At 39.9% G+C, this 26,114-nt stretch overlaps 1 protein-coding gene across 7 annotated transcripts in view; it reads right to left on the bottom strand.

The window, feature by feature from the left end:
• The window catches only part of adgrb3 (adhesion G protein-coupled receptor B3), a 141,670-nt gene extending 120,456 nt beyond the window's left edge, over positions 1-21,214 (bottom strand). For all 7 annotated transcript variants that reach the window (XM_061690007.1, XM_061690009.1, XM_061690012.1 and 4 more), the window contains exons 1-2: positions 20,620-21,214; positions 18,590-19,355 (exon numbers count right to left, since the gene is read on the bottom strand). In XM_061690007.1, coding sequence (XP_061545991.1) covers positions 18,590-19,340 — 751 coding nt within the window. In that variant the 5' untranslated portion in view covers positions 19,341-19,355; positions 20,620-21,214. The remainder of the gene's footprint in view (positions 1-18,589; positions 19,356-20,619) is intronic.
• Positions 21,215-26,114: the final 4,900 nt, after the last annotated feature.

Below are 26,114 nucleotides of genomic sequence, written 5' to 3'. Positions count from 1 at the left end.
GTGTCGCTTCAGAATTAATATCCACCCACCAAACATCCGCGCCTCTACTTTGAATTCAATCGCGGCATTAGCGTCCCGAGTGCAAGTGTGAGGAAAGGAACAGGGCCAAACAGTGGAGGCAACATATGTCTACAGATTTGAAATCTAAAAATGTTTTCATATAGACAAGGTCATATCAGATATTGTAGTATTAAAAACATCTCTCAGTATGATACAGTGCACGTCTAAATCACTGCAACCACGAATATATATGTATAATTATTAATATAATAATAAAATTACCTCTCTGCCTATTTTTTTCTTTTTAATATATGGCTTGAAAAATGTCAACCCCAATAGAAAAAAATATATATGATTGCCTTTTAGACTAATTATTTATTTTCAAAATTATCCCTTAAAAATGTGAACCACAAATAAAATAAAGATATAATACAGCTCAGATTAATTATTCTAGTGAAAATTTGCCCTTGAAAAAAAACTACAAGAAAAAAATCTGTCTGTGAAAACACTAACAACCACTAACAACAACCAATAACCATCTTACTAAAGCCACATCGCAGGGCACATATAAACAAACAACCATTCGCACTCACATTCACACCTACGGGCAATTTAAAGTCTTCAACCTACCACGCATGCTTTTGGGATTTGGGAGGAAACCGGAGTACCCGGAGACAACCCACGCAGGCACGGGGAGAACATGCAAACTCCACACGGGCGTAGGCCGTATTTGAACCCGGGTCCTCAGAACTGTGAGGACTAACCAGTCGTCCACTGTGCCGCTCTATTAGTATTATTAAGATAAACTATACATTTAAGACATGAACACTTCTTTCTTTTCAATTCAGCAAGCTTCTTCTTACACGGCAGTGACGTGTGTAAATTTGCCGCAGTACACACACAAACACACACACAGATGCATATCTCATTAACACCTCTTGTCCACTTTTGCTCCTGCGCCAACATCGTGTCACAGTTAATGGAGCTTAAAAAAAAAAAAAAAAAGAGAAGAGACACATATACTACCAATCACCAATATGTACAATCTGTAATTTTAAAAAACTGCACAACTCAATGGGGGCTAGCGGCCGTAACGCAAATGGAGAGTGAAATTCACCTTATGTAGACAACAGACTTTAATGCTGTCCCACATGCTGTGGCAGGCATTGATGTTAGAAGGAACAATGACATTTAAGATGTTGATCATGTTGCAACAATGGCTACATAAATTGTTTTCCCCCTACAATTCAATAGTGTTTACATTCTGTCTGCCAAGTGGCAAAGCAATCTCGCACTCTCTCTCCTAATCTTCTTGTTTCACTTCCTTTCTCAAAATTGTCACCTCCGATTAGAGAAGAAAACTGCTATTATTGCACTTCAGTAACTGTTGCGACAACTTCACAACAGTCAAGCTTTGGCCACTGCTGAGCTGATGCTTTGCCACGATGGCCCCAAGGAACAAAGAACTTAGTGGAGGATCTCATTGCTCTAAATCATCAAGTACCTGATAAATAATAACAGCGGATCACTGTGTAGGAATGCTGCAGGCTGCAGACATTCTCATAAAGAGAATGCAACAATCTAATGAGAGATCTTATCATATCAAAAAGGCTCTAAATTGCCATAGATATGCCATTGGTATGTTTGTAGACAACTTCCTTGTAGTCATTAGACAGTGGGATCATACCAGTAACATGCAGCAAGGTTTATGGCTGGTGAGGCGCTGACTTGATAGTCAGATTCATAAATATATATCAAAATATAAAATATATTAACTCTACCATAAGCTGCCTCCAAACGTGTTTCATAGATTTTATCAGGCATCCAACCTGCCTTACAACTGCAGACCAGGTGAAACAACACCAGCACACGACCTCCACATGCAGCATCTTCACATCCAAGATTGGCCACAGCCGCTGCAACAATCGGTCAGTTTTCACGATCAAAGCACTTCTGCACAAGCTGTCAGAAACTACCGCAGGGAATCTCATCTGCATGGTCACCATCCACATTAGGGTCTTGACCTGACTGCATTCCACAGGCCACAATCAACAACCTGATCAACTCTAGGAAAGGTTTTGCCCTGTGTGAGGCAAATGGTGGTCACACCAACAACTGACTGGAGAGACTACATCCTTCGGCTGGCCTGGAATGCCTCGGGATCTCCCCGGAAGAGCTGGATAAAGTAGCTGGGGAGAGGGATGTCTGGGCGTCCCTCCTAAAGCTACTGCCCCCCCCTGACCCAACCTCGGGTAAGCGGTAGAAAATGGATAGATGAATGGATGGATGTTCTGGTATGATACGTTATAACATGCTGACAAATATATTTATCAAATGTATCTGACAAAGGCTCAACATGTTGATGTTTTTCTCTCAGTATTATTCTAGAAGCCATTTACATTTCTCATATGTGCAAGAGTGCACTTATAACAATTAAAATGTTTGACCTTATATGACCATATGGCATACAGTATATAGCATTGTCTGTAAAATAGTTTCAGAATGTGTCTTGAAACTAAATGTTTGACTCTTTCCATTATATTAATGAGGTATGCATTAACATTTCAGATCAGAAGAGTGAGCTTATAGAGCATATAGAATGTTTAAGTGAAACTATAGCAGTGTTGTGTCCTTGAATTCATTCTTGGATGTCATGTTACACGTCACAACTCCCTCTAAGTTCCATTTACGGTTTTGCAAATGTAATGTGGCTCTCTGTTTTCAACTTTGATGTTGCTGGATTAAAAAAAAAAAAACTCTCTTGGCAGAAGATAAAAAAAAAAAAGAAATGCAATGCCCAACTGAGGGCTTTTACTTGAGAGGAGGTTTTTGGAAGCTCCGACAGGCTGTGGTAGCACGGTATTGATTCACCAATCCAAAAGCATCTCCCGTGTGCCTCTTGATTTATTTGTCCTGTTTCGCTATGACTCTTGTGTTTGGGGAGTGCTTTACTCTAATAAAATGCTGCAGAGAACATTGAACCTTCTGATTGGTCTGATTTGTACTCTGCAGCAGATTCTTAATTGTTGAGTGTTTCAACATACTTCCATCAGACTTTAAAGTGATTCTCTACTCATCAAATATTTGTTTGCCCGATTTGAAGTCCACATTCAGGTAATTTAGTTACATTATATACCAAAGGGATTGAGAACACAACGAGTTCATTCAAAATTCAGCATAAAATACACTGTAACTCTGAATTGACATTGATGTTGAAACAGATCCAACACTAAAATCACAAGCATTCTGAAAGGTGTTTGAAAGTCCAGCACCCGCTTCAGTTAACCTTTGCATAAGGATTTTCATCTTCAATATATGCACAATGGAAGCGGAGAACCTGATGCTCATATAGGTTCAGTTAAGCTCTGACATTGTATTTTTATCAGGCAAAAGTAAAATATCCAGTCAGTTGGAAACCAGATTGTGCATCCAATCCAATTTCAGCCCTGACTGTCCACTCAGCTTTAATGCGAGTGATCGATTACAAATTGTATCTTCAGGCATTGTTAAGCCATCTGTACTGGTTGCTGCAGCAATGTTTCAGCATAGTGCAGGAATGTTCATTGAAGCAACATGCTGCGGGCCTGCTGGAGATAAATAGTAAGCCGTCTCTATGCATATAATTGCTGTATCTAATTGTGGTGCAGAACCCTGAAAAATGCTTTTAAAATTTGCAGCAATATTGGCAATTTAGCAATGCGCCTAATATGACAGCTGTTTTTTTTTTTTGTGTGTGTTGATTTTTAGTGATAGAAAGACTGAACACGGACCTAAAGAGGAAGACTGCAGCACAAACATTCCACGTTTGACTGGTTTCAGTCAAGTTATGAATACTGTCTTTTAAACACAATCAGTAATAAAATGATTAAAATGCGACAGTCATGCAATATAACCAGTATGAAAGTGTAGAAGTTAAATGCTTCTTCTGCTATTCTAATCAGATACATTTTCCATCACAATATTTTGTAATTGTCACTGTGCATACCTCACATGCAGAATGCAACAAAATGGCGAGTATATACTTACTTCAAAAGTATGCTGCTTGACGTCCACTTTCTTTAATTTTCAAAACAAAATTTTCCACAAATTTTGTTTGTCGTCATCGGAGCAGTTTTGTTATCAGTATGGACAATGTTTTAACTAACATTTTAACATTAACTCAGTCTAGCATAAAAATAAGTTAACCCTTGTTAAAACGAAATAACATTTGTGCTCACCATTAACTTTAATGGTACATTAACGAACATAGGGAGGGAGGGCTGAAGCATGTTGCCTCCCATAAAGATAAACGCAGCTCACTTTATGATGTACATTCTGTTCTTTTTCTTTCATTATTATTATCCATCCATCCATCCATCCATTTTCTGAGCCGCTTCTCCTCAGTAGGGTCGCGGGGGTGCTGGAGCCTATCCCAGCTATCATCGGGCAGGAGGCTGGGTACACCCTGAACCGGTTGCCAGCCAATCGCAGGGGACATACAAACAAACAACCATTCGCACTCACATTCACACCTACGGGCACTTTAGAGTTGTCAATTAACCTACCATGCATGTTTTTGGGATGTGGGAGAAAACCGGAGTGCTCAGAGAAAACCCACGCAGGCACGGGGAGAACATGCAAAGTCCACACAGGCGGGGCCGGGGATTGAACCCCGGTCCTTAGAACTGTGAGGCAGACGCTCTAACCAGTCGTCCACCGTGCCTCATTATTATTATTGTTGTTGACATATTGTCACTTTAACCATATTCAGTCAAGGCAGCCACGTGTACCACGTTTGTTGCTAACACTAGATCAGAATGAGAGAATAAGTTCCTATTTCAGGTGATATGGTCGTCATCCTTCCTCTTTGTCATTACTCACTGCTACACTTAAGTGGGAGCAAAATTGAACCATTTAAATGCACCCTCAGATTAAGTCTTGTTCAATATGCACATGATGAGGATGCGCAGATGACATTGTGCAGAACGACAGTTGGAACATTGGATTTTTTTAAGGTGTGTTTTTGGGTTGAACTACGCATTGGACATGGTTTATGTGAATTCATAAGTTACACTACAGTTTGCTATAAAATTGCAATTTCACTAGTTATTATTTCTTATTGCTTAGACCAACATTGCATTTCTATCAATTACATTGGACCTTTGGTCATAAAACCCAACTAAAATGGCGCAAGGCTTATTAATGTTCTCTGCGTAGTGACACCCCCTCAAGTGAGAGGAGCCAGATAAGCACAAAGTCTGCACAAACATATGGCCAGTTAGTGCAAGCAAATGTAATCTGTCTCAGTCAGTGATGACTGACGTATGCTGATGACAAAGCATCAGCAGCATTACTCGTCATCATTTAAGGAAGTCTGAGTAAAGATAAATGAGGGAGGAAAAAAAGAGATAAGTAACAGTTTTACATATCTACTTATATGCTCACTTGGTCATATATGCGCAAACTACCAGTAAATAAGAGTGAATTAAAGAATGTACAGCTCATGTAAAGAACAAAACATGTTGCACTGCCTTGACTGTGTCCAATTCCTCATTGCATATTTAACATAATTATCCATGCAAAACATGAATAAAACTCTATACTTCATTGATAGACAACAAAATGCAATGTTACTACACAAGGTTATAGATTATATTGATGGATACTATTTATTGCCAATACATTGTGAATTATGGATTGAGTGTTTTATTTCTCCAGAAAAATAGTATGTTTTTCAATCATGAAAGGGAAGGCTTGTTGTGTAAAGCACAAATATAGTTCAAATATTATGTCTTTCAGTGTCACTATTTGGTTATGTAGTTGTTTTGATCTCTTGCGCTTCCTTTTAAAAGTGAAAAGAAGAGTGTCAAGAAAAAATCAAATAGAGTAAATAAAGAATGAGTGCACACACAAGGTCAAAAGTTTACATAAAAGCTTTTACTTCTAAAACAACAGGGTGTGGTAAATATTTTAGAACTCATCTGAAGTTTCTTATTTGGCTCGGTTGCCTCTCAGAGAAATATTTTAACCCCATTAGTGAATTAATTAAGATTCGCATAAGTCAATTTGTTGGAATTCCTAGAGACTTCTTTTTTTCCAACTCATTTAATACAGAACGCGAACTTTGTTGAGTGCATAGAAGCCTGAAAACCTGACTTTTTTTTTTTTTTTTTTTAATGAGACCAACAAATACCGTGACAAAAAACATGTTATTCACTAGTTGTAAAGTATAGGAAGGCAACGCTAATATGTCAGTCAACTCCAGTGGTTGAAAATAAGCATGTTAAGTACCAGAAATAGAAAGAAAGAAAGCCCATATGGTTGGCTTTGTGTCAGAATGTATTGCAAGTAAAACAAACTGTATGCGTGATTGCTAAAAGACAAGCATATTGCCTAGTGAGGATAAGCGCTTGAGAAAATGGATGGATGGTTGTCCAATCATATGTCTCGGATGTCATCCCTGTTGCTAAGTCGGTCAGGCAATCGGAATCAACTTGACGCTTCCGCTGTCTGCACACCCTCCAATCCCCCCACCAAAAATCACAAAATGTCTGACGGAGGCAGGCAAAAGGGTGTGCAGTATACCTTTGTAGGTTGCAGCCACCATCCAGAAATCACACAAGGAAATAATGTGAAATAGAGATCGAAGCCAATGCATACAGATCAATGATGCACAGGTTAACCTTAGTGTCGCCTGACAATCGATGATACGCTGCTCCCCTGAAGCTGATTCTCTATTCCTATCACAAACATTACAAATAAAAATTAAAACATTGAAAACAAGTGCACATAGCTAGCCCCAATTGCTGTGAAATTCTGTGATGTATCAATAAGCAGTCCTGAACTGCCATAATTCCTCTCTTTGGATTTTTGAACGAGATATAATATTTCATCCCATTAACACAAAATATACAGCGTAATGCAAGTTGAATTCCCCTTGATGCTTTGAATGACATAGTAAAAAAAACAATAAAACAAAAACAAACAAACAAAAAAAGATATATATATGTATATATATATATATATATATATATATATATATATATATATATATATATATATGTATATATATATGTGTATATATATGTATATATATATATATATATATATATATATATATGTGTATATATATATATGTGTATATATATATATATATATGTGTATATATATATATATATGTGTATATATATATATATATATATATATATATCCATCCATCCATTTTCTTTACCGCTTTTCCTCACTAGCGTCACGTGCGTGCTGGAGCCTGTCCCTTGGGCAAGAGGTTGCCAGCCAATCGCAGGGCACATAGAAACAAACAACCATTGGCACTCACATTCACACCTACGGGCAATTTAGAATCTCCAATCAACCTACCATGCATGTTTTTGGGATGTGGGAGGAAACCGGAGCACCCGGAGAAAAACCACACAGGCATGGGGAGAACATGCAAACTCCACACAGGCAAGGCCGAGATTTGAACCCCGGTCCTCGCAACTGTGAGGCAGATGTGCTTACCAGTCACTCACCATGCCACGCCTTTAAACATATATATTTTTAATCTATAACAGATTGTTTTGCAGATTTGGATTCTGAGCTAAGGAAGAGTTTATTCTATGTATTTTATTTTTTTATTTTCCTCATATTGGTTGGTCCGGCAGTTCTCAATTTCACGCTTGTTCTTTTTTAGAAAAAAAAAACCCCCAACATATATATACATATAACAATAATAATAATAATTACAAAAATAAGTTTGGTTTGATTCAGTCTCAAGCAATATGAGTTGTTTCACTTCATACTTTTAAGTGCTATAGTTTTTATTGGTACTTAACTCTATTGGTTTAGATTCATTCAAGGTTTGAATCTGCATGGAGTTTGCATGTTCTCGCTGTGCTTGCCTGGTGTTTTTTTGGGAATTCAGGTTTCCTCCCAGCCTGTTTGTTTTTTTGAATACTTTAAATTGATCATAGGTGTAAATGTGAGTGTGAATGCTCTTGTCTAGTTGTGCCCTGTGAATGGCTGGTTGTCAGGTCAGGGAATATTTAGTTGGGATAGGTTCTAGTTCAGTCACAATGGATGCACGGGTCTCCAAGATAAATGTGATAAACTGAATCTTTATGTGTACAAAAAAAAACAATGAATCTAAAACAATGGCTTAATTTCTCGTCAAGATTATGTTGACGCTTTTGTTCCACACACACACACATGTAGGCAGCATCTATTACAGCCATCCATAATGTTAAGACACTTGCCACCCGCGACAGAAGTGATGCCAGAGAAGTGCGGTTACAGAAGCCCCTAGAGAAAGGATTGGATTTCTCCTCCACTTCCCCACATAGTCTTTGAGTGACAGACTCATTTACCAGGGTTTGTGGGTGGATGTTTATGCAAATTCCTCTTCAGTGTGGGTAGAAATAGCCATCCACTGACAGGCCAAAACCAACTGAGTTGATATTAAGGAGCATGCAACTAAGAGGCTGAAAACGGTACATCATTTGCATTAACGTCCCCAGCACCTTGCTACACAGGCAAGAGGAGAAAAAAATAAAATATTATGGCATCCTATGCTAAAACCTTTGGAATATATATATATTTTGCTCCGTTAGAAAAGAACCTGACAAGAAATGCTCTTGACATCCAACAGTGTTCATTCAAACGAAGAACTTTGCTCTGCCTCGTTGCAGAACTGTAGGGCACGGCTGTATTAAGCTCATGCAGAGGTTGTGCATGTATTCTTCGAAGGATGAACAGTGCAGAAGCTCACTCTGAAGGACTTTGCATTGTCAATGCATTCCTTAGATTACAATTGCTGAATTGTTGTTATTGTGATAATGCTCTGACTCCTGCTTGAAGATACCAAACCTTCACTTTAGTTCCTATTCTTCTTGCTGACTGGATTGGAAACAAGTTAAATATGTTCCTCCTATTGTGCTGGAGCAGACTGCTGGGATATTTTCTTTCAGTGAATTATGCATATGATGGAAATAAACAAATCCAATTTGTATAATAAGAGGATAAGACGGTCTTCTTCATCTACAGAGACTCATTACTTTTGTTTGTATTCATATAGAAGCCTTTTTGAAGTCAGAGAAAGCAACAGTGGCTTCCTTTGATTCGCGAAGTCCACTTATCTTTAACTCATAAATTGCAAAATAGAGTCTGAACGCTGTGATGTCGGAGCAAGATGTGCAATTACAAATGGAAATGTGGCATTACGCCTCTGTGGCCATGGTACACTGCAGAAGACAACATGGTCTTTTGAGTGAGCATCAGCTTCAGCCAGCAACGTTTGTGATTTAACCAGCGATATTTTCGTGCCTTAGTCACCACTCAAATTATTTTGCATAAGTGTAATACGATTTCATGATATAAGACACAACCATTGCCAAAGATAATAAACATAAACGAATCTTTAATTAATAAAACAAAAAATACGTTCAAAAAGTATTTGCATCACTAGCGACGAGGTGGTGGTTAAGATAAAGATGTGTTAGTTGAGTATATTACATTTTAGTTGGCAATAGTCACAGAGCTGGGTGAGAGCTTGATCGCAGTACACGCTGCAGTTCAGAGAACAGAACAAAGTCATGGGAGATGGTGGCAGTAATGGACATGTGGCTGCTGGTAAAAGACACAAACTGTACAAAAAGAGTAGCCTACTGTATGTTTAAATGACAACCATCTAGCACAGGCATTTTTTTCTTTTGGATTTTTGAAACGTTTCACCCACAAACAACATTGTCAAAACAATCCCCGTGTACGTGTACCTAAAAATCAATGTAAAAAAAAATAGGTTGCAATACTGTGTACTATGCAGAGCAGGCCAGCAGTTGCAAAATGCAAATGTCACTTTGTAAAGAAATACTATGAATGTACTACTATATCTTCTGAATACCCACGGTGCCGTATATGTGATCTCAGGATTTAACATATGTCTGTAATGCATCATTGCTGGTCATAGTAAAGATACACTTTGGTGGAGAAGTACTGTGACGACCCAAGTGGAACAAATCTGCAGCATCACTACTTGGACCAACAACATTGTCACAACCCAAATTGGCACTCTAACGGAGCTTTCTTTGAAAAGGTTTTAGTCAAAAACAATTTACACCATGGCCTCCTATAACGTACTCATGAATTCTTATTATTTGACTGCACAAGTACTAAAATGAGGAATAAGACGATAAGAATACTTAATGTTAATGTGCAATTAAGTACACTAATATGAGTAACCTCAATAACAATCAGAAGAATCCAACTGTTTGGCGAATAGTCGAAAGACAAGTAACTATACTGAGATTATTTTGCAATATAGCCTATTTGTTGACAATTGACCAACAGTTACGTTACAGTACTTCAAACTAGTGTAAGCAAAATGAGCATTTGTATCTGTTTTCAAGTGTGCGTGTAAAAGGTCTTAAAGTTGTGAGGGGGTGACTTGAGGACATCACTTGTGGCTGCTTCATCTTATAGAGCTAATTATTTGAGACTTTACTTAGATTCCTCTTGTAATATGACATTATAATGGGCCATATAACTGCTGAGACTCATAAATTATATGAATAATGGAATGGTAAGTGGCACAGTCATCTCCTTGAAAGCAGATTAGCCAATGGGTGATGTGCTTCATATTCTTCTTTTACCCTTAAGAAAAATATATAGCTGCATCACAAATATGCACTTAATGAACAGACAAAGAGTAAATATAAACAACACATGTACAGTATGTACAGCAAACATGAAATTCTGTTTTTGTTTTTGTTGTTTTTTCTAAAAAAAGAACAAACGTGAAATTTAGAACTGCCTGACCAACCAATATGAGGAAAATCAAAAAAGAAAATACATAGAATAAAGTTCCTTCGCTCCGTCAGCACATCTGCCTCACAGTTCTGAGGACCCGGGTTCAAATCCAGCCTCGCCTGTGTGGAGTTTGTATGTTCTCCCTGTGCCTGCGTGGGTTTTCTCTGAGGACTCCAGTTTCCTCCCACATCCCAAAAACATGCATTAATTGGAGACTCTAAATTGCCCGTAGGCATGACTGTGAGTGTGAATGGTTGTATGTTTCTATGTGCCCTGCGATTGGCTGGCAACCAGTTCAGGGTGTCCCCTGCCTCTCGCCCAAAAGATAACTGAGACAGGCTCCAGTACGGCCGCGACCCTAATGAGGATAAGCGGTATGGAAAATGAATGAATGAATGTTTCAAGGCATAAGCAAAAAAAATAAAATAAAATAATGTAAATACAGTTTTATATTTTAAGGCAAATGGCAGCAAGATTATGTTATTTTCTAAGAAGACATTTGAGCTGCAACTGTTTTGTTTTTTATGTGCATATGGTTATCCTGAGTTCTAATCCTAATCTAATCAGTGAAGTATATTCCCTCCAAACTGTCTCAAAACCATAAATGGTGTCGACACTTTGACCACCATCCTGTCTGCAGCTGCGCTATGACAACACTGCTCTTTCATTTGCTCAGAGACACTTGGCAGCACACAGTCTCATAGCAGGTAGTTATCACTTTGACTCCCAGTCATGGCCCGGGTGAAACACAGCCTCCGGACTGAGATCACAAATCCATGTCAAAATTTGAACAACGGTTTGCACAGCTGATGGTCATCCACCTGTCCAAGTGCCTCAAACAAACAGCTATGGGGATGCAATGGAATACAGTAGCTTGGCATTAGATAAATATGTTATTTGTTGTTGTATTACCTTCTTTTCTCCTTCACCATCCAATTCTATCATCTGCCTGTATATTAATAGTAGTACCATGAGTCATTCAACTTTACTCAAATAGCCATACAAATACTAATATGTTCTGGGCTCAAACAGCATCAATACACTCTCCTAGAGTGACCAAGTGCAGCTTTGACCTTCATTATTACACATTGATTGGGGCCTTTATTAGGTACACTTGCACAATTTTAACAAATCTAATACCAGAGATACGGTTTTAAAATGTTAGTTTCCTTACTGAATTGCACAAGAAATAGAAAATAATGCATTAGACCTGGGTCTCAAGGTGATGGAGTGAAATTCTTCACCACTGCAAGCTACAACCACAATAATAAACATTGTTAAATGAATGTCAATGATAAATGAATTTCAACAAAAACTGTGACTTATTGTCTTTTTAAAATACATTTTAATTTGCGTATGTGTACCTAATGTTGTGGATTGTGATTGCCAACTTATTGCGGCAAAAGGATGTCTTGCGTTGTCACATTGGTTTCTGCAGGGCGCTACAGTCGATTGGACTTACTTGAACTGACCGTGCCTTTCACTAACAACTTTCTTTCCATCTCAGCAGAAATGACTGCGAAGGTTGAGAGGAAGGAACACTGAGGTCACAGCTATAAAAGCCAGGTACAAAATGCAGCATGAAGGCGTACCATGGGAAACGTTATTATAGTCGCCTCTAAGGGGGTGTAATTCAGTATGGAATTTTCAAAGGGATTGTAACAGAAAGCTGTATTTTGTAGAACCCGAGTTTAGAAATCCATATATAGGGTAAAACAAACAGATCCAGGGCTGTCGAGCTGAGGCCTCTCTTTCACTGAATTGGAAGTAAAATGGCCTCCAAGTGTACGGAACAATGGGGGTGAGCATAATGCAGTGTGACTACTGAGTGACTTGACTGAGATCCAAAGTGAATAAAAGGCCGCTCTTTGTGAGGCAGCAGGGCTGAGCTGCGGCAGCACTCACGACTGCGGCGGGTGACGGTGCACTGGAGCGCCCCGCTCCACGTTTCATTCACGGATAAAATCTCATTGCCGTCTTCTACTTAGTCACAAAGCAGAATGTTCAAATAACGTATATGCAAGTGTTCAACCGGAAATCTGCACAGTGTCAAATTTGGAAATGTAGGGTTCCTCCTTTTTAGTGGTGATTTCGCCATCATTCTAGCTAAACAAGGCTATGGAATTCAACATGCTAAAATGCCATGTTTTACGTGGATTGCATGATGCCTTTAAGGGCCATGCTATTCTTCCTCAAATGGGAAAGAGGATCAGGACTCAGATTTGTGTTTGCAACCTAATTCTTGTACTACAGTAATACGGTGTTTGGAGGCCCCTTTTGTTGACTCATTAAATATTCATTTGAATATCTTACGTACTTATGAGACCCAATTCTTGGTAGTAATATTGAGTTTTGAGCAGGAAAATTAAAACCCCCTGCTCGTCATCTTTTTTCATTACACAGGGATAACAAGCAAACGCAACACAGGAAGGACTAAACAGAGTTTTGAAGCCATAACCTCGAGACCAGGGGTGTCAAACTCATTTTTGTCTCGGGCCACATTGCGGTTATGGTTTCCCTCAGAAGGCCGTTAGAACAGTGAAACCATATAAATGTTTAATCGCATTATCATCATATTATTACATATACACAACAGATTAAGGGATTACTAGTTTTGAAATCAGAAGACAAGGATAATAGTTTGTTCAACTATTGTTTAAGTTACTGTAGAAAAACGGTTTTGGTAACAGAAAAATGCAATATCTCAACATGTTTATTACATATGAATATTTTGAATTTTGGTACAGATTTTAGCAAAAATCATGGAAGTTGACAAAGATGATTTGCTTTCGCCGGCCACATAAATCGATGTGGCGGGCTTGCGTTTGGCCCCCGGGCCTTGAGTTTGACACACATGCTTTAGACTGTAAGGAAGACTCACTACCATTTGCTCGAACACACCATCTTACATGGATCTAAATACCTCTTAATGAAACACATTCCATTTCATTTTGAAAATGAGAAGCAAAATCTTATTGTATTCATTTCAGACTGCCAGGGCCACATGCGATACATCACAAGCACAACAGGACTGTTTGAAGCTTCATTAACAGTTCACACATTGAAATACAAACAAGAATACACTTCCCACCCCAAAGCAATGAGACGTATCGACCCTGATCCTCCAATGACAACAAAGCAACACAAATAATGAGACAGTCGACCGTAGCCGAGGCGAAACCGAGTAGGCAGACAACAAAACGAGGGGATACCTTGTGAAGCGGTTGATTTCTCGAAGGCAGGAGCAGGTTGTAAAAGATATGAAGGTGCTCAAAGGGAATTAAAGGATTTTGAGGTTTTATCCTGTCCATGAATAGTAAACACCAGCATCTGCAAAGCGTGTGTCAGGAGTGCCAGTTTTCATGAGAATTTAGTAGGATGCTGTACAAAAAGGAATGCACTGTATTAGTAGAAACATTTTGGGGTAAATACAATGTGCCACGCGGCACATTATATGACTGGTTAGCACATCTGCCTTACAGTTCTGAAAACCGGGGTTCAAATCCCAGGCTCGCCTGTGTGGAGTTTTCTACGGGTACACCGGTTTCCTTCCACATCCCAAAAACATGCATGGTCGGTTGATTGAAGACTCTAAATTGCCCGTAGGTCTGAATGTGAGTGTGAATGGCTGTTTGTTTATATGTGCTCCAGCACGCCCGCGACCCTAGTGAGGAGAAGCGGCTCAGAAAATGGATGGATGGCCAATGTGCCACGAAGCTCCATTAACCTCTTTAAAATTAAGGAAAAGATATTCTTTGTGGAAGTACAATTCCTTACAAAATGTCTGTAAGAAATGGAAAATATTAACTGTTTAACAGTTTCCCCCTCCACTCCTCATTTTTTTTGTCAAAATAAAAGTCACACTATTATCTAAAAACAGTCTGGACACGTCATTCAGACATCACAACGGTGATAAAAACACACATTAGTTCACCTATGGGCAGTGTTGAGTCATCATACTGTTACATGTGGGTGTTGTAGGAAGGCTGAACACACATTCACATGCACACGCACGCACACACATGCATACACTCGCACGCATGCGGGCACGCAGAGACACACAAACACACACCGGAGAGAAGGAGAGAGAATCAAATCACAGTAAGTGTCAGTGCAGCACTATGCCGCTTGCTTTTACAACTTTTATGCATGAAACAGTGACGCCCATAAAAATAAAGCAGCATAAATGAGTCAGTCGCTGTGTTTAGACTTTTGACGTTTAGTTTTCAAAGTGTCACAGCATCATTGAGGTCTGTCTTTTGTCTGTACAATCACCTTAATTATTGAAGAGCTTTAACCTTTAAAATGGTCTACACGTAGCGTATATGTGTGCAAAACAAACGGGGAGCAGCGTGTGTCACACATACAACCTCCAGCACGGCTTGGCTTTTGATAGGCTCGAAAGGCCTCCTCCTCAACAGGAAGTTGAGAGGATCAAAGACGAGCGATTGTATCAAATCGAGCCCTTGTCAACTGTTTGTAATGCTTTATTCTTCATCAGGAACACCCACTCTGTCACTACAACACTAGTAGGAGAGACAGCGCTCTTTTAAAACCCAGTGTGTTGATCTCACCCGTTATCCAGATGAAAACGGATTTATTCAAACCTCCCATCAACCAACACTATAAATAGATACTAGTGGAAAATCTTCTGGTGGGTGGTGGGGGTGGGGGGAATAAGCTGTGCTCTTAAGCTGATATTAACATGCTGAAAAATGTCAAATGTTATTCTGGAAAATAAATATTCCCTCTTCAAATAAGCATAATGTTAGTGATTTGATTGAAGGGTGGACTAAAATGATCATTATGAAACCTATACTGCTACTTGACTCCTGTCGCAGCAATGGTCAATTGAAAACAAAAGCAATGCAATTTCTTTAAAGGAACAAGGTGAGAGACACAATCTTCCAAAAAAATTAAGGTAAATGTAAATAATTTCTGTTTGATGTTTTCACTTGGGGTGCCACTACAGGTGTGAAAAGTGTTATCTTTTAAGCAACTGAATGAAATTTGTATTGTACATACAGTGGTTTCCATTTTCGAGTGTGATTTACAAGTTCTTTGAGATACGAGCTGTGGCTTGGCCGATTTTTATTTATTTTTTTGCCTTCACTTGAGTTACGCGTGAGCTTCAGGATCTCTACAGGGTCACTGAAGTCAAAGAAAAATGGAGCAATTAAGGTAGAACCTCGTAATGAAACCTCAGTTCGCGAACAAATAAAGGTCAGTGACTTTTGGCTTGATTACACGTCCTATAACCAAATAACTGTATTTACATTTTCTTACAATATATCTTTATAATTATATTTTGAAAACAGTGCTACTTGTCTGTATTAAAAATATGTAACACACAAATCGGTGGTGGGTTTTTGGCAGCGCTAGAACGCATTAATGGCATTTCCATGCATTTCAATGTGGAAAGCTGATTTGAGTTTTAAATATGGTCACAGAATGAATTATACTCGTACATCAGGGCACCACGGGATACTGTATATATTTGCAAAAAAAAAGTTCACAACAATACTATATGACCAGACCTGGCTGTCAAGGCCTCTGGGCTACATTTTCTTGGGGAGGGTTCTCAAACCTGTCCCAACCCCAAATACATAATGAACTCTCTCCAACCTTTTGTGTTGTAAATGTTTTTGTCGGGAATTGAGATTAAAAATCTTCCACCAAAAGTACATAAGATTATTATAAATTATTATACATAGGGGCCATGTATACTTCATTTTAGCCAATCTTGTGCATTAATCATTTTATATTCCCATCATTAAAAGTTGCAAAGGGTACCAAAGGTTAGGGTTAACCCTAACCCTTACTGCTCGGCACCCTTTAGTAGAGGTTCCAAAGGAAAAGGGTGGAACTTGACACAAAGCTCTCAGTTGATTGGTCAAAAACATCATGCACTTCATCAGCATTCAACCTTAGGGTATATGATTTCAAACCATAATATGGTAAACCAACTGAACTGTATTTCTTGGTTGAAACGTGGCTAAAAGTAGATGTAGACTAGACTGATCTAGCGTTGCCAAGGCAATGTCAGGGACACTATCCTTCTTCTTACAAACCGATGTACGGACTAAATGATGTTGACGTTGCAGCAGCAACCACCTGACAGCTAAAACGACTGCATAAAAGCACATTCTTCTTCCCATTGGGATCTCCAGGGAGTGATTGCTGCAACAATTACTTCAATCGCACAAGGGAATACTAATGTTCCATAACATTTGCTCCCTCATTATTTCCTCCACTAATCAAAAAGGTTCATTGGTGATGAAGGCCACTGTTTTATGTCTCATCATCACAAGTCTGACGCAACACTACCTGTTACAGGCCAATCAGCTACATGTCAAGACAACCTCCTCATGAAGCTCCATGGTCTATCATGACCTTATCAGAAGCATTTACTGTTAAAAGCCAATGTTATAACATGTTGCATTGCTCTATGGCAGCACTACAGTTAAACCACATAAAGTCTGATCATGTTCATTCTACCCTGCAGCCCATTAATTATGGTTGAAGCAAAACAACAATTGTTGCATTGCGTCCGCCCAATTCATGATGCAAATGGCATACAACCCACACTTGCCTAAGGAAATATACCTTTGCAATAATTTTGACTTTGCTGAGGTGCAAAGAGGAAAAATTAGGGATTTTGGTTTGAGTTGGTCTAAACCGGTTAGCCCGTTTTCATTATAAAAATAAAAATAAAAACAGTGGAACCTCTGAGGTCAAAGACATACAGTTGTAATGGAATCCGGTGTATTTGTGTTGATTTTAATTGTTATTATTTTTTAGCAAATAAAAGTAAATAATGGAAATAGAAATAATCGGTTTCAAGGTTAAAATGTCACCATTTGAACAATCATTTTACATTCCTGACCTGAACTGACACTCGGGGCTCTATTTTCATGACCGGTGTAAATCCGGCGGGGCACATGTCATAACTCTGCACGGAGGCGGGTTAGACCCGGTGTTGGTAGTTTCGTGGACCAGCGTATCCCAGCGCATCTAAAAGAGGAACCTCTGTGTTGCTGTGGGCGTGATCACAGCCGACTTCAATTCCATCCAAGCAAAGCGGCTCCTCTCGTTTCCTTTAAATGCAGCGCGCAAGTCAGACGCTGACCGTCTTTGACATGGCAGAACAAGAAACTGATTTCCTCCAGTCTGGGAGGTCAAAGCGCGCAAAGTACATTTATAAGGATCTGCAAGCAGACATCCAAGGGCAGATGAAGGGAAGTTAGCTTGGGAGGAGATCACAGATCTGCGTTCGTTCATGTGCCCCTTCTCCTAAAGAACAAAGTAAAAGCAAAACATGTGACTGAATCTTTTGATGCTTGCCGAATTGAGATCCGGTGGAGTAAGCCAACGGACTAAACGATATGCTGACATAATGTTTGATGTCATGCGAGATGGATGGCGTTCCATCTTTTTGATGAAGTATTACAAAAATGCCAAAGAAAAAGTCGAACACACATAGACAGATTAAATCATTTGATGCCTGACAACCTAAAGGTTTTCAGCAACAAACTCTTCCCCTAAATTTTGGGCATTCGACTTCAGAGGCTCCACTGTAATAGTTTACACCCAACTCTTTGTTGTCCAATTAGTGAGGCAGCAACCATTTAATTAAAGCTCTACTGTATGTGTGCTCTTTGTTTCATGGCCCATCTTGTTTGAGACATGCAGTAGGACAGGGCAGAAGAAGGGAGTGATCGACGTGCACAATAAATGATCTTATCTATTCATAAAAAGCGTTCCACTACCATGTCAGCACAGAAATAGGAAGACACGGCAGCATACTCACCTTCTTTAGGAGGCCGCTTCACTTCAGCACTAAGATTGCAGACCTGGCCTGCGTGCAGTTGGGGCGACAAGCAGCCCTCCGTTTGGGCGTTGAGCGGTAAAACCACATTGTTGAGCATGAGCATGCTCTCGGATTCTCCGTCTCCTAAATGTTGGGGACACGTGCATTTCGTGTAGACAATGCCGCACGTCTCCACTGTGCCCTTCTCTAATTTCAGGCAGTTTTCCAGCCATGTACAAAGCACTTGACACCCAAACTGGCTGGGGCTGGCTTTATTCAACACCAGGAACTCCACAATGGACTTCTCCTCTTCTAGCTTCTGTGACGTCAATCCGTTTGAATCAGAGGGGAAAACCCGCCGTAGCTGAACAAAATTCTTGTCGTAGAGCAAAAATACATAAATATTCTTGGAATCACACAGGTATACTATTGACTCATTGACCTTGAGCAAGGCATTAATCTTTTCGTGAGAGTAGTGATCAAACTGATAGGCAAGCAGAGAATACTCAGAGCAACTCAGGTCTTGTTTGTATAGTTTCAGGTAGATACTGTATTTGGTCGGGTCTGGGTTCTCCAGCGTCCACGTACAGTTTGTATAGTTCTTAGGGAACATTTCAGTCACAGAGTAGGATCCATAGATGACCCCCTTGACCAAAGTGGAACACCAATAATCTTGGGCACCAGTTAATCCAAACATAACCTGAAGATAGGTGGAAAATATATAAATCAACAGGTTTCGAACAGCCTTCATCCTATGTCATTTGGCCTGCAAGGAAAGAGGAGGAGAATTACAAAGTGAACAACATGGACTATCGATGAAGATTCATGGACTTGTCATCAAGAAAATGCCAAGACAAAATCCAGCACATCAACCGCAGCTGCATCTCTTTTGCACCCCATTTTGCCATGCTTCACTCCTGTACTTTGTGCAAACATTGCCATCTGCTGGTTAATTCGGGTAATATTTATTTATTTATTTATAACATGCATGTCTGTATGTGTGTGTGTGTGTGTGTGCGTGTGCGTGTATGTGTGGGGGGGAGGGGGGGTAAACGGTAAGGACATTAAGATGTTGTTAACTGTGTCGTGCTCGGGGGGAAACAATGCATGAAGGTTATTACATTTACGGTTAAAGTTATTTGCCTTCGAGAGACATCTGTGTGCATCCGTGTTTTTTTTTTTATGCATCATCAACTACAAATAACTCGCATGTCCATTTCATGAGAAGAAGGCAGAATTTCGGAATCAACGTATTCCAAAATGTAAGGCATATTTTTTATTTTGGGAAAAGTGCAATTTGATCGAGGCTACGTGTGCGTGTGTGTGTGCGCGCGCGTGTGTGTGCGTGTGCTTGCGCGACGTGCACGGGGGCGTGTGGACGAGAAGAAAGAGAAGAGAATGCAATGCCATGTCCCGATTGTTTGAATCCTGCAGGCAATGCAGCTGCGAGCAGGTGCGTGCGTGCGTGCGTGCGTGCGCGCGCGCGTGGGTGCGCGTGCTCGTCCGTGCAACTGTGGAAGTGGAGGCGAATAGCCACAATCCACACTATCACACACACAAGCCAAAAGAATGGGGAATGGAATGGTGGCCCCACAATTTATTAGTCCTTCAAAGCTTGCAGGGTGTGGGATCAGCTGTGAGCTCTAAATCCACGCGAATCCACATCCTTTTGCAAGATTCATGTGCAGGGGCGTCAAGGGGGAATCGGTATTCCGGTGAACGAGGAGAAATGGGTCGTCAAGAGAGACACGCTCGGTTTTAGTGCCGAGGCTTCTAAAAAGCAATCGTCTCTCTGGATGGCAATGTGAATGGAGACTCGGTGCCACTTTAAAGTGGGCTTTGCCTCCTATGACACAGATCATCGCTTTAAATAAACATATCTGTTCATCTGCGTGGATTCGTGAGAAGGGCTACGCAGCGCACACGCGCGCACACACACACACTTGTCAAGATTATTTAAAGGCAAAAACTTTATCTGACATCAACCATGCATTGTCTGAATAAATACAACAACAACAACAAAATCTTACCTTACAACGCGAAAGCTATGGCTATTTTCCCAACATACTTGACAACATCCTTTATAAATCACGTCTGCAGCCCTCGAGTGAATCCATACTCCAGCACGCACACACACACGCACACAAGTCCGGCGCAACAAGATGCTTCAGTGGGTTAAAAAAAAAACAAAAAAAACCAGCAACATAAAAATCAAATCAAATCAAATGCGTTTCACTCCGCTTTCCCCGTTCGTATCCACGGTCCTCCTCCTCATCATACGCATGGGCTTTCCCATCCAAACTCAAAACAGAACCGAGCGACAGTAAAATAATTTCAGAGAATAAGAGAAAATCTATTTCGGAGCATTTTGTTTTACAATAACACCACGGGTTTATTCGGCATCTCTATTCCATTTCCAAGCAAGTCCTCAAACGGCATCCTCTCGTCACGTCGAGAAAATAAAGAGGTGAGAAAAGATCCGTGTAGAGTGGGTGGATGGGAGATGTTTGGGGGGCCAGTGAGGACGCGGAAAGGCGCTTTGCTTGCTGCTCGCAGAGCTCCAGGAGCGGGCTGCAATATCACGTCACACTCTCAGCACCATACACACGTCCGTTCACTTCTTTCTGCGTCTGGCACCAGCACCCACTTTCTTCCCTGCCCTCCTCCGCCTCCGCCTCCTTTTCCCCCTCTCCGTTTCCCTCCCGCACACTTAATTCCAATCATAAGGGGTTCCCCCCCCTAAACTGGACCCCTCTCACTTGTCCTCAGGCAACGTTTGCAGCATGCAGCGTCTTCCAAAACTGGAATATTTCATGGACTTTCAATTCGATTTTTTTATTTATGGCCTATAGGCCTATCCATAATCATGTGGATGAGATTAACTGTGATTTCCGAAATAAAATCTGTGCCCTCTGTCACTGGGACCTGAAAGCTCGCTGGTGTCGTACATTGGGGCTTTTTATCCCTCCGAATGACTCTTTGGTTCGCATTCATTTTGCTGTCCATGCGTTGCACTGTGCTCGGGCAAACTATCCTGACTCACCACACTGGATTTATATTCATTTAGCGGAGAGAAATTGTGTTAGCAAGTCACTTATTTTGAACAATGTTGTGTTTAAAACAGCATGGGCCAAATGGCTGCATGGTGGGCGACTGTTTAGCACATCTGCTTCACAGTTCTGAGCACCTGGGTTCAAATCTGGCCTTCCTTCTGTGGAGTTTGCATGTTCTCCCCGTGCCTGCGTGGGTTTTCTCCTTCCACATCCCAAAAACATGCACTGTAGGTTAATTGAGGAATCTATATTGCCCGTAGGTGTGAATGTGAGTGCGAATGCTTGGTTGTCTATATGTGCTCTGCAATTGGCTGGCGACCGGTTCAGGGTGTACCCCCCCTCTTGTCCGAAGATACTGTAGCTTGGATAGGCTCCAGCTCACCCTAGTGAGGATGAGCGGTATGAAAAATGGATGGATGGATGGGCCAAATTACATCTCCATCTTTTTTGTCAAACGTTTGATGAAACAGCAATTTCACATGTTCCCCAGCAGGTAGCACAACAACGCTTCCATCAACTTGCGTGTAACATGAGTTAAATCCGGACAATCTTCCACAGTTAGATAAATGGTGGTTATCAATGACCATGAATTTGTAGTCATTTCATTTAATCACCGGCACAGCGTCGCTATTTTTCCTCAGCGTTCAACATGGTTGAGTTAATAATCCACCCCGATTTTCTGCCACTATTAGCCCCAGAGCAAAATCCATCTTTTGAGAAAGCTTGGCGGAGGAAGAACAACACAAATTGTTTGAAGAATGCCAGGTTTGGTGAAGGACAATATGATGATAACGATGATGATGATGACGGTGGCTATTTTGCATTGAGGGGCAAGCGGGCCAATGCCCCACTAGAACTATCAGATGGCACTTAAGTGGGAAAACAAGATTATTTTTCCTAAAGACTAGCGATTCAATTGCAAAACCACAATGGCACTTCGGAGAGCATGACAGACCTCCCTCAAAGAGGAAAATCCCCGTCAATGTAACATATTTACTCGTGCATGAAATGTTGTATCACTTATACATTCAGCTTGTCAGTTTGTCTTACTGTACGCTGGTTAGCAGGACATTTTGCAGATGATGGAGAATGAGGTAAGAAAAGGATGTTCAGCTATGGGCTAATACTTGGTATATCTGCCACCCTTCCACAATGTTTTCTGAAAATCAGTTTCCTGGGTTGGAGATGAGTTAAAAGTAGCCCATTTTAAAATCTTTTTATGGTTTACTCTGTCTCTCTCTATTCTTAGACTTGATGTGTGTATCAGCGCAAAAGCCAGTGGGTACAAATCAAATAGTTACTCAACAAACACTTGAACTCAATGTTTTATTCAATAATCAACAGTCAGCTAAATCCAATTTGAGCACAGGTTCCTGCAGTTGATCTGCGACAATGCAGCATCAATAGATGTGCAATGGCTTTCACTGCCTATTGCCGCAATTCATGGGGAGAATAGCTGTTTAATGGACAGGAGATGGGGGAGTTACAGTCATGTGAAACACTTGCTGATCACAACTTTTTCCCTTTTTACAGGATGCAGAAGAGCTTGTCTGCATTGGTGGCTCTTTGTTAACAGGTGCACACACAGCATGGGCCCTGTCTTTATGGGTCTACAATCTTCACACGTTAAAAACATTTGGGTGTGTTTTTGCTGTGCACAGTTAACTCTCATTAGACTGGCCCTCTCTTTCAGGCCATGGTTGAATGTCTTCCATCGGAACTGATGCTGCGTGGAAAGGCTATTTCTTTATTTATTTTCAATGAGGTTTCAATATAAAATGTAAATGAACTCATTTTAGTTTAGAATATCCTGTGCTTATGTAAGGTTAAGATTTTCCATGTGCAGTGGAACCTTAAATTGAATGCCTCTGAGACTGAACAAGTCAGAAATTCATCAAAACTTTCATGAAAAAGTTTGAATTGCTGTCATATGAGACCTCAATTCAGCGAGTATGAAAGGATTAACTCTGGACATTACCCACGTGCATTGTCACTTGTAATTAAAGTTAAGGCAGAGTGTTTTATTATGTATATGTTTTACTCTTAAAAGTTCTCTTTACAGGACAATTGACAATGTTAAAAAATCAAATGGGCATGATGCATCAGTGACACAAATACATTCACAACTGGCCTTTCTCATTCATGACACAAAAAAAATGACTGTTTTTATATATTGATTAAAAATGCTAACATGATACTTAAAATTGTCTGTACAGTTAATAAAGGTTTTGTGATTGCAGTAGTTTCACTTTGGAACCGTTTCTTTCCATTTCCATCATGCCCTAGGGAAAAACTAGTTCCCAAATTTAAACAAAAATGTGCTTATCAACAAATTACAACATTTCAACTGAAATACCAGCAAGTTGTTCAGAAGTGGCTGAGGAGTGTTCACAACAATGTCAATCTCTTACCAACTTATAAAGGAAAGCTAAGTGACCCAGTAAGGGCTCGTCAACCTTTTTGAAACTAGGAGCTACTTCTCGGGTATTAGATAATGCAAATGCTACCGAGTTGATACACACGTCTGAAATAACACATTTGCTCAAATTACCTTTAACTCATTCAGTGCCTATGACGTATTAATGCAGTTTCTCAATTGCATCTATTTAGTCCCAAAGACGTATTAATACGTTTTCTGTATATACATTTTTTTCATCTTAATAGACACAAGTGTCAAACTAGTGGCCTGGGGGGCCAGAGCTGGCCCGCCACATCATTTTATGTGGCCCACGAAATCAAATCATGTGTAACGAATTCATGTTTCTTATGAAAATGCCAAAATTGCAAATTGTCTTCTCTTGTATAATGTTGAGATATTGAAAGCATTTTATGTTACCAATCCCCATTTTAAAATAGATTTAATAATAGTTGAACAAACATTTTTTATTGGCTTCTGATTTCAAGACTAGTTATCCATCAATTTGTTGTGTATATGTGCAACCCCAATTCCAATGAAGTTGGGACGTTGTGTTAAACATAAATAAAAACAGAATACAATGATTTGCAAATCATGTTCAACCCATATTTAATTGAATACACGACAAAGACAAGATATTTAATGTTCAAACTAATAAACTTGATTGTTTTTAGCAAATAATCATTAACTTAGAATTCTATGGCTGCAACACATTCCCAAAAAAACTGGGACAGGTGGCAAAACAGACTGAGAAAGTTGAGGAATGCTCACTTGTTCACAAAGAGGTGAACCTCACCCCATCTTTGCTTGTTAATGACTGAGCAACTCAGGGACGCTCCTTTTATACCCAATCATGGCACCCACCTGTTCCCAATTAGCCTGTTAATCTGCGGGATGTTCCAAACAGGTGTTTGATGAGCATTGCTCAACTTTCTCAGTCTTTTTCGCCCCCTGTCCCAGTTTTTTTGGAACGTGTTGCAGCCATAAAATTCTAAGTTAATGATTATTTGCTAAAAACAATAAAATGTATCAGTTTGAACATTAAATATCTTGTCTTTGTAGTGTATTCAATTTAATGTAGGTAGAACGTGATTTCCAAATCATTGTATTCTGTTTTTATTTGTTTAACACAACGTTCCAACTTCATTGGAATTGGGGTTGTATTATTCTGTCAACCCAAAGATCTGTTGGAGTACATGTTTTGTGAATTATAGTATAACGAACAGTCCTATTATCACCTGCTCCTGTTTGTGTGCGTCCGACCATGCCTGCACAATTGTGCACACATATAATGCACACATGTATTCTAGATATGTTTATCAAACAGACAAACAAAGTGTTTGAAGCAAGGGCTGTTTTATCGCATCCGTTACAAAATCCATGTGAATCTGCCATTAAGAGTTGTGGTGATATGGCAGCTTTAAGAATATATGAAGTATCACGCTCACTGAAAAATTATGAGTCTTTTCTACGCCGGCTAGTGCAAACATCTGTGCACATATACATACAGGCAAGTATATAGGCTAAATTCTCCAGACACTAGCCAAATGTATTCAGATTTTCAGCACCAGGTAGTCCATATATTGCCGATGTCTGCGCAGAGTGATAAGGGCCTCGTCTCTGTTGGAATCACTGCTGGGTGACTTATTGTTAAACGGGAAGCCAGCATTACTGGGAAAAAAAGGCTTTCCTGAACAGTTGAATTTATTTTTGTTCACAGCACCATTGTGGAATACATTATTTCTTGCTGTGTTTGTCTTTACATGAGTTGCACTTTCATCCATAAATGTCAGATTAGGAGGAATGATTTTCTTGTGCTGGTTGCATTGCTGCTTGTTGCATCTATCTATTTATCTATTTATCTATCTAGCTATCTAGCCATCTGGCTATCTATCCATCCTGTGATTGTTCTTTGGAGGCGAAGATCCTGGACGCATCACGTTCGTTCATATCAGAATACAAGGTGCCACATAATTGCATAACTATGGTGATGTATTTAATTAAACCTTATGGTTAAAAGCTCCCATCAAGCTTCACATATGCAGACATTTTTTTC

This window comes from Phycodurus eques, chromosome 11 (assembly GCF_024500275.1).
Source record: "Phycodurus eques isolate BA_2022a chromosome 11, UOR_Pequ_1.1, whole genome shotgun sequence".
In the NCBI taxonomy this organism is placed as follows: domain Eukaryota; kingdom Metazoa; phylum Chordata; class Actinopteri; order Syngnathiformes; family Syngnathidae; genus Phycodurus; species Phycodurus eques.
The sequence above is the reverse complement of the archived record's forward strand: the minus strand, read 5'-3'. Positions and strand labels throughout refer to the sequence as shown.